The sequence below is a fragment of the Vicia villosa genome, unplaced genomic scaffold, assembly GCF_029867415.1.
Source record: "Vicia villosa cultivar HV-30 ecotype Madison, WI unplaced genomic scaffold, Vvil1.0 ctg.000060F_1_1, whole genome shotgun sequence".
Classification (NCBI taxonomy): Eukaryota; Viridiplantae; Streptophyta; class Magnoliopsida; order Fabales; family Fabaceae; genus Vicia; species Vicia villosa.
In genome coordinates this window covers 882,123-892,462 of record NW_026704990.1, presented here as the reverse complement: position 1 = coordinate 892,462, position 10,340 = coordinate 882,123, and the positions used below count along the sequence as shown (strand labels likewise).

Below are 10,340 nucleotides of genomic sequence, written 5' to 3'. Positions count from 1 at the left end.
ATGAGTACAACTGGGAAGCGGCTGTATTGGCGTACAATTACTACAGACTGGGAGAGGGATGCATGTGGAAGGCAAGGACCGTGGCAGGCAGCTGTACACTTTTAGTGGTAACAATCTTATACTCTTCTACTTTTTTTATATTTTTTTAATAGTACTTTAAAATAAACGTGTTTTTTGTTTCAGGCTTGGATACTACAGTACCTCCTTTACATTATTGGTTGGGAAGAGGTGCCCACCTACACAGAGGTCATGCCTCTTTCCAGTCGTTTCTTCCCCCGCCAAGGGAACCAGCATCCAGATCCATACAAGCGCGATCTTGACCGCATGGTCGCCGAGGACATCAAGTATGTCTGCTATGCTGCGCATCGGGAGATGGTTAAGTTTGACGAGATAGCTCTGTACTCCGTATGGTTGGCCACCAACTCGACCATTGTTGTATGCTATCTTCCGGAGCGCGTCATGCGGCAGTTTGGATTTGAGCAGACGATACCTCGCGATCCTACTGCCTCAGCTCCTATCTCCATGACCCGCATGCAGTTGGAGGAGGTATTCGCAGATTGGGAGCAACATGTGGTCCATGAGGAGGCACGGGCGATGCCACCAGATCATGATTGGAGCTGTGTCGAGGGATACATCTCCTGGTACTACAAAGTCTCACACCCTACATGCTTACAGCCAGAGTCGTCTCAAGCTTTTGGAGGCCCTGTGTAGGTTAGTCATGGTTCAATCATGACAAAAGAATTAGAGGCCCTATTTAACCATAATTTAACAGTGACAAAAATTTATGAGGCCCTATTTAGTTACATTTTAACCGTAAAAATTTGGAGGCCCTGTGCGGTAGCCCACCTTGCACGCCCTCAAAGACGGCCCTGCTTCCAGCTGCCGAGGGAGGTCCGCCCAGACCAGCCCATGAGGAGATTCTCCGTGCGCATCAGGCTCAATTGGACCACACTCAGGATCTTCTTCCTCTGTGTCGTTAGATAGCTGATAGGGGCCTCGGAGCCATAGGCGTGTGTTGGACGATATGATCAAGATGGCAGAGAGTGCATTTCTGTACCGTCGACATCGAGCCAAGACCCGTGGGACACTTGACGCCAGGGGTAGAGCCAGCAGAGCCCTTGGTGGACTCGAAGGCGGAGACGGAGCTGGGGGATATGGCTAGGACGGTACGCAAGATGCGACTCAGCATACTCAGTAGTTTTTTATGATGTATTTATATTTGATTTGCTTATGTATTTTTGATGATGTACTCGTCTATGAGTTTGGATTGTGTATTTGACTGACATTATTTATATATGGTATTTATATTGGTCGACGCATTGTTGTCTTTATATGTAATTCTTAATTAAAAATGTGTGTGTTCAAAAAATGGAGTTTTTAAATGAAAATGAAAAGAATTCAAAAAATAGCAGATTGTTACGTAGATGCATCTACGAAAAACTCTGTTTTCACCACCTTCCGTAGATGCATCTACGGAAGTATTTTTAAATTGGAAAAAATGTGTGTTTAAACATGATTTCTTTGATTTTATACACTTCCGTAGATGCATCTATGGAAGAAATTATTATTTTTTTTAAATATGGGGTGCTTCCGGAGATCCATTTACGGAAGCTGGATGCAAAAGTGGAAATTCCTGTGGTGTGTAAGAAATCCATAGGGTTGGATGAGAAATTTTCCAATATGAAACGAGATTAAAGAATTCAAATTAGAGGCCAAATTTGTGATAGGTAGTCTTTAATTAATCTAATCAATGGTGATTTTTGATTAAATTTTACATGTAAATTGAATGAAAAATATCATTCATGGAAATGAATTAAATTAGTTGGTCCCAATAAAATTATCAAATTTTATTTTTTGTCCCTATTAAAAAAATGATATGTTTTGGTCCCTACAAAATTATTATACACTTATTTCTAGTCCCTACTAAAAAATTAATGTGTATTTTTGAATGATTATTTTACAGCCATATTTAGAATGTTATAAAAAGTCATCGAAAAAAAAAAAACTCAAAATTTGATTCTACGTCTAAATTTGCATTACTTTTATATTATCTTTTGAAAATTAAAAAATTCATATTTAATTCTTTTCATTTTAAAAAATTATATAATTTATTAAATAAATATTTTATAGTATTTTAAACATGTAGGAAAAAAATTATTCAAAAATTTAAAAATTTAAGAGTAATTAAATAGATTTTAAAATTTTAAAAAATAGTATAGAGTAAAACCGAATGCATAAACATTTTATCGAGACTAAAATATTTAATTTTTTTATAGGGACTAAAATTAAAATATGAGATATTTTGGATAGAAACTTATTTAGCTCTTAGAATTATTAGACGTTTTAGGCTGAGTACAAATGCTCTTAGATCTTATCTAGTGCTTGGACTAAATAATTTATGTTGTTAAACCGATAAATAAATGATAAGATGAAATGAAATTTAGCAACTCATCATATCATAGATCTTATCTAGTGCTTGGATGGCATGTTAAACAGCGGGATAAAGTATAAACACCTAGATAAAGTTTATTATTTAGGTTGGGTTTAAGTTGTTGTTATATTATCTTATTAATTTAAAGTCCTTATTAAATTATTTAAAATGAGTCTTTATAAAAAATATTGACTTTTAATTTTTATAAAATTATTTTTGCACTCAGTTTTAGTCCCCTGTACAGACACCAAAAATGAGTGTAAAAATAAGTTTAAAGAGAATAAAAATTAATATATTTTTTATAAGGAATAAAAGCTAAAATAGAAATATTTATAGAAACAAAACCATATTTAACTCTTGATTTAAACATTTTATCTATTGATTTAAACATTTTATCTATAATATTAAAAAAATAATATGATCTGAAAAAAGTCAAATATATCCTTGTTTTTTCTGACACATCTTTAAATGAAAGTTCAATTGTTAAACATTAGCAATTTATCCAGAGTTAAAATTACCTTTTTAAAATAATTTTTTAAAATCACAAAAATTATGGCAAGTGGAAGATTTGCCCTAGAACAAAATAAGTCGTCTAAACTAGATTTTTTATTGAAAACTCGGATATGCACACAATCATAAGAAATGAATGACAACAATAAACAATTCATACATACAATTAGAGCTGTCAAAATGGGCCGAAGCCCATGGGCCGGCCCATTGAGCCCGAAAAAATTTAGGGCCTGGGCCTTATTTTTTGAGCCCATTTACTTCCGGGCCTTTTTTAGCCCGGTCCGAAAAAGCCCTAAAAAAAACGGGCTAGCCCATTTGGGCCATGGGTAGCCCGCCAGCACGAAAAAAAATTAATTTTTTAAATATATTAGCCCATTATACAAAATTCAGCCAATAAAAAAAACTCAGTTGGGCCAAATTTCTAATATCCAGCCCAATTGTAACTTGTTCCAACAAAGACCTAGACAACCAGTACCACTTTACGTTTGATTTTGTTACTGAGTGTAGCGACTTCCAAAAATAACCTAGCAGCCGCTGCTTAAAGGATTCAGCTTCCGGCTTCGCCACTCTACTCATGTTCGCTGTTTCTCAGTTAGGCTTCCATCATAGATTTTGTTTTGTGAATCTTCTCAGCTTCTTTTTCCTGTAAGTGTTTTACTAACTGTATTTTGTTGATGTTTGATTTTGTTACTTTGTTTTTGTTCCATCATAGATTGTATTTTGTTACTTTTTCCCGTAAGTGTTTCCAGTGTGTCCTCAAATATTTGTTTGGTAATTGGTATTTATGATTCACAAGGGAATGTAATCCATCTATAATCTTCAATAAACTTGGGAATTTTTATTTAGAAAAATATTTGTTGGAACTTTCAGCAGCCATAGGCTTGAAGAAGGTTTGTAATTAACTTATATTTAGTGCTTAAGGGAACGGTAAAAAAAAATTGCATCTGTGCTGTTGATTTTCCTTTTTCATGATTAGTGATTCAATCATACTTATAAGTATATATAAAATGTTTATTCGTTCAATTGATTTTCCAACTAACAATCATAAATCATAATAACTAATTATTAAACCTTTTTCTAATTAATAACTGCTGTTCTGTTCCTATGGGAATTTCATATTCCCTTTCGCCAAGTTTATTGAAAATGATGATGTATAGTTATAGTACAACAGAAACCAGCCATAAAATAAAAAACTAATGAATTTTAAAATTATAAAAGGCATATAGGGATTATAATTTGGATTACATTCCCTTGTGAATTATAAATACCAAATACAATTTACAATTTGTCCGGTGTGTCCTCAAATGAATATACAATTTATTTTGCTGATGCTTGTGATTGTTGTTGTGTTAATTTACATGTAGGGATTATAGTTTGTGTCTACTCTAATCATGGAAATTAATAGTGATAGTGAGGTTAATGCTAGGCAATTTAAGGCAACTCCACCTGTACCATTATTTTCTCCGTCTAATGTAATTGATCTTGATGACACTGAGATTGAGATTAACCAAGAAGAGTCTTCCGAACCAACTACCAAAAAACAAAAGGCCCTTACATTTGAAGTGTGGAAACATTTTGTAAAGGTTGGGGTTGTGGATGGTAAAGAGAAATGTAAATGTAAGGATTGTGGAAGATTCTTGAGTTGTGCTACTACTAATGGAACTTCTCATTTGACTCGTCATGTTAACAGTTGTAGGCTTATTCCAAAATTTCATGATGTGGGTGATATGATACTTGATGCCGAAGGAAGATTGAGAAAGAAAAAGTTTGATCCTAAGGTTAATCGTGATATCTTGGTTGAAATGATAATTACACATAATCTACCTTTTAACTTTGTTGAGTATAGTGTTTTTAGGATATATCAAAAAAAATTGAATGATGATTGTACCTTTGTTACTAGAAATACCATTTCACGTGATGTTATAAAATGTTATGAGGAAGAGAAACAAAAGCTTAAGTTACAATTGACTCAAATTAGGGGAAGAGTTTGTTTAACTTCTGATTGTTGGACTGCATGCACTAATGAGGGCTACATTTCTTTAACTGCTCATTATATTGATGTGAATTGGAAGTTGCAAAATAAGATTTTAGCATTTGCTCACATGGCACCTCCACATACCGGGCGAGAATTAGCCTTGAAGGTGTTGGAAATGTTAAGTGATTGGGGTATAGAGAAGAAAGTTTTTTCCATCACTTTGGACAATGCTTCTGCAAATGATAGCATGCAAAGATTCTTGAAAGAACACTTAGAATTATCAAATAGCTTGTTATTTAAGGGAAAGTTCTTTCATATTCGTTGTTGTGCGCATATTTTGAATCTCATTGTTCAAGATGGATTAAAGGTATTCTTATCCTAATTTCTACAACATTACTAACTTGATATCCAGATCTTCTTATCCTACTTCTAATTTGTACTTTGGAGAAATATGGAAGATTGAGTGTCTTTTGACTTCCTATTTGATAAGTAAAGATTCTTTGATTCAAGATATGGCTAAAAAAATGAGGGAAAAGTTTGACAAGTATTGGAGTGAGTATAATATTATCTTGGCTTTTGGTGCTATTCTTGATCCAACAAAAAAATTCAACTTTTTGAATTTTGCATATTCAAAAATTGATGAGAAAACTAGTGAAGTCAAGTGCAAAAAGATTAAGGGTGAGTTGTATGAGCTTTATGCGGAATATGTCAAACACGGGAATTCTCCTAATCCTAACTTTTCACAAGTGCTACCTACTTTTGGAGGAGTAAAGGATTCTTTAGCATCCTCGTTATATATTTGTGAAGTAAGTGTAAACTATTATTGTTATTTCTTTTTATTGGGTTAATTTTGAAATTTAAATTTTTATCAATTTTATATGTTTAATTTGTAGGAATTTGAAGAGCATGAGAGTCAAGCAAGTAACAATACTGGAAAATCTGAACTTGATGCTTATTTAGATGAACAAAGGTTGCCTCCATCGGTTGGTTTTGATATCTTGGCTTATTGGAGAGAAAAGAGTCGTAGATGTCCTAATCTTGCAAGAATGGCTTGTGATATATTGAGCATTCCAATAACTACAGTGGCTTTTGAATCTGCTTTTAGTATCGGCTCTCGAGTTTTAAACAAGTATAGAAGTTCAATGAAAGATGAATCCGTTCAAGCTCTCATGTGCACGCGAAGTTGGTTACATGGTTTTGAAGGTAAACTTGTTAACTTTGCCTATATATTGAATAATTTGTCTCTATATATTAAAAACACTGATTAACATATATTTGGATTTGCTTAGTATAATAATTTTAAGCTTCTTTCTTAAGATGAAACATATATTTGGATTTCAAATATCTTTAAGATGAAACATAAATTCACATGGCATAGTTGTGAAAAAAGAAACATTAAACATGTGATTCCATGTGACAATCAAAATAAATTGACCACTCTCAAACATCTTAGTTCCAGCGTTGTGATTCCATGTGATTCCGTGTGGTTTACTCTATGGAACCAAACAAAATAGCTCAATCTATATTTGCTAGAAACTATTTAAGCTATCTAGTTCCAGCGTTGATGAAGATAAAGGAAAACCCTATAGTTCAATCTATATGTGCATGGAGTAATGGTCTTAAACTCAAGCTTCAAAAGGATCGTGTTAATGATGAGAGTTTTACTAGTAGCATACTGCTTTCTATATACTATATATATACTGTTTTCTATATACTACTTTCTATATTCATGTGATTTACTACTTTCTATATTATTTGAGTCAATTAAAAATAGAATTAGCATAAATACTCATGTGATTTAGACATGATGGTGATGAATGAAAATTGAAGGTAAGTTATGCTAAATCAGAGAGTACATTGTTGATTTTGTTTTAACGAATATTTTTATTGTTTTGTAGAATTTGATAATGACATTAATCCTAATCAAGATGTTGGATTTGGAAGTAGACAAGCATCCAACACATTTGAACATTCAAATGCCGTTGAAGAAAACTCAAGTGACATTGCGAGTCGAGTCAAAATTTGAACAAAGTTATTTTGACTTATCATGAATATTTTGTTATTTTGAATATTTGTAATTTAAAACTTGTTGGAACAAGTTATTTAATTTTGTGTGCTACATACTTGTTAGAACAAGATTTGTTCTGATCAATATTCTTAGTTTTGATGATAACAAGGATATGAATTTTGTGTGAGATAATGTGGTACTCTAATACATTGCAATTTCCTTTTCAGGAAATATATAAAGAGTATGCACAAATCAACGCTCAGAAGCTTTGTCTCAGAAGGTTCAGCATGCAACATCAGAACATGGTCTGGCAAGACATCAGAAGATGGTCAAAGCAGAATCAGAACATGGGACTATGGAAGCATCAGAAGAACTTGAGATCAGAAGCAGAAGCACTGAAGTTCTCATGGTATCACGCTCAGAAGCACTTCAAGGTCAGAAGACAAGAAGATGCTATGCACCAAGCTGTTTGACTCTGATGATATTCAAACGTTGTATACACAAACAACAGATCAGAAGAAAGTATAGGTGGCAGGCTACGCTGACTGACAAAAGGAACGTTGGAAGCTATTAAAGGCAACGTCAGTAGACACAGCGTGAACAAGGCTCGAGGTAGTTGACAAAAGCGTGAAACATTAAATGCAATGCTGTACGGAACATGCAAAGCATTAAATGCTCCCAACGGTCATCTTCTCAAGTGCCTATAAATATGAAGTTCTGATGAGAAGCAAGGTCACGAACTCTGAACGAATTCTGAACGAATCTATTCTGAATAACTTACTGAAACGCTGTTTAACTCAAAGCTCAGAAACTTCATCTTCACCAAAGCTCACTACATTGCTGTTGTAATATATTAGTGAGGTTAAGCTTAAACTTAAAGAGAAATATCACTGTTGTGATTAAAGCTTTTCAGAAGCATTGTAATACTCTTAGAATTGATTACATTAATTTGTAAGTAACTAGAATGATCAAGTGTTGATCAGGATACTCTAGGAAGTCTTAGCTTGTGTCTAAGCAGTTGTAATTAGAGTGATCACGTGGTGGTCAGGATACTCTAAGAAAGTCTTAGCTTGTGTCTAAGCATTTGTTCCTAGAGTGATCAGGTTGTGATTAGGATACTCTAGAAGACTTAGTCGTGGGCTAAGTGGAAAAGAATTGTAATCTGTTGAGATTAGTGGATTAAATCCTCAGGTGAGGTAAATCACTCCGTGGGGGTGGACTGGAGTAGTTTAGTTAACAACGAACCAGGATAAAAATAACTGTGCAATTTTTTTTATCGTTCAAGTTTTTAGACTACACTTATTCAAATCCCCCCTTTCTAAGTGTTTTTCTATCCTTCAATACTTTGGATAATTTGTGATGTATTTTGGATACTTTGTTTGGATTAAGACAATGTGTTGTTTTACATTTTAATTGTTAAACTATATAGGTTATTTAGAAATCATAATATATCGGTATTATTGAATTGCATGGCTACGTACAATAGGAAGAAGAAAATTTTATTTATTTTTTTAAAAATGGGCCTGTTTAGGGCCTGGGCCCGTGGGTAGCCCGCAGCCCATACAGGGCCGGGCCTGGGTACTAAAATTTGAGCCCATTTAAAAATGGGTATTTTGGGCCCGGCCCTGAAAAGCCCGAGGCCCGCATGGGCCGGCCCGTTTAGGGCCGGGTAGCCCATATTGACAGCTCTACATACAATCTCAATCAATTGTTTCAATAGGCTTACTAAGGTAACCTATTTTCAATAAAAATAAAAATAAAACGTAAAGTGACAAATTATCAAACACTTGACGTGTGATCAATTTTTTTAGATTTTCCTTTCAAGTTTATAGATATAAAAAACCTCTTACAATCAATTAGATTATAAGGAAATCAACAAATCAATATAGCTTTTAACAATCAAGGGAAAATCACTACCTATCGATCACTCAATCAATATGTATTTAGCGAGAAAGGATAATCTTATTTGAGAGTGAGAGGAAGAAATAACATCCGTTTAATTAAAATAAACGGTTGAGGTTCAATATCTCGTCAAGTAATCCTATTTTTTCTCAACTGAAAACATTTGAGGATAAAAGGATCACATGGATAATTTAAACGAAATATTAAATCTCAACTGCTTATTTTAATCAAACGATCGTTATCTCTTCCTTTCACTCTCATATAAGATTACCCTTTCTCAATATATATATATATATATATATATATATATATATATATATATATATATATATATATATATATATAGAGAGAGAGAGAGAGAGAGAGAGAGAGGACATAAAGAGTTGTTTAGGCAGTTCATCGACCGGCCTCACTTCGTCTACGTCTTCCCCCAATTCCAATGTGGAATTGAGATATCAATTCTACTATGAAAAAAATTGTTTACAAGAGAAATGTAGCAATCCAACCCCCACAGACCCATGTTTGATGTTGATCATTGCACTTTTCTTCCCATGATCTGAGTTTGATCAAGTCACCCAACATTATTAATTGATTCACCGTCTCGTGTCACTCCTTTGCAAGAAACCACCGTTCTTCAAAGCTTTCACTCGGGCGAATCCAAATTGCAAATTGTTGTCACCTAAGATTACCATTTGATTCACCATCTCACGCTACTCCTTTGCAAGAAACCACTGTTCTTTAAAGCTTTCACTCGGGTGAATCCAAATTGCAAATTGTTGTCACCCAAGATTACCATTTGATTCACTGCCTCACGTTACTCCTTTGATTCACCGTCTCGTGCTACTCCTTTGCAAGAACCCCAAAATTTTCAAAGCTTCCACTAGATCGAGTCCAAATTGCGTAACTCTCATTAAAACCCTTAAATCATCACCTTGATCTTGGAGAAAACGCGTCACAGATTTTGCGATAAAACCCCACAAAGATTCTCAACCCAATACACCGGTAAAACCAACCTAAATTGGACGTTATCAACCCAGTCCGGATAGCACCAGAAAAAAATGATTATGTGTAGTTTGCTCGTATGTACGCATAGATGTAAGGTTGAAGATGAAGAGAAATCTTTGTATGTGTTTATAGTTTCATCAAATTGAAAATGATGCACGTATGAAGTATTTATAAGTGTACAAGTTGAAGGCAAAAAGAAAACCTAGAAGTTTGAAAAAATATGCAATTTTTTCAACAACAAAAATTCAGCATGTGTCGTCACATATAAGTCATGTTTCAACACATATTAATGCATGTGTTGTCCTGTGTAGGGACATGTGTCGACACATTCATTAAAAAAGCTACAGGCTAAAAACCTGTAGCACATCTGTCGACCTAAAACACATATGTATTGACACATAGGAGATATTTTAGCAGCATGTGTTGACCTGAAACATGTATGTGTCGACACATGCATTACATAACCTACATGCTTTTTTTGAAGCACATGTGAAATACGTAACAATTTG

General features: G+C 34.0%; 1 protein-coding gene across 1 annotated transcript; it reads left to right on the top strand.

The window, feature by feature from the left end:
• Positions 1-711, top strand: LOC131623299 (uncharacterized). The gene is made up of 2 exons (XM_058894297.1): positions 1-93; positions 184-711. The coding sequence occupies exons 1-2, from the start codon at positions 1-3 to the stop codon at positions 709-711; spliced, it is 621 nt and encodes a 206-aa protein (XP_058750280.1).
• Positions 712-10,340: the final 9,629 nt, after the last annotated feature.

Bases quoted from the DNA above. Each gene is read 5' to 3' on its own strand.
- LOC131623299 (XM_058894297.1), top strand. From the start codon at position 1: ATGAGTACAACTGGGAAGCGGCTGTATTGGCGTACAATTACTACAGAC. The intron at 94-183 runs GTACACTTTTAG...TTTTTGTTTCAG, and splicing joins AAGGACCGTGGCAGGCAGCT to GCTTGGATACTACAGTACCT.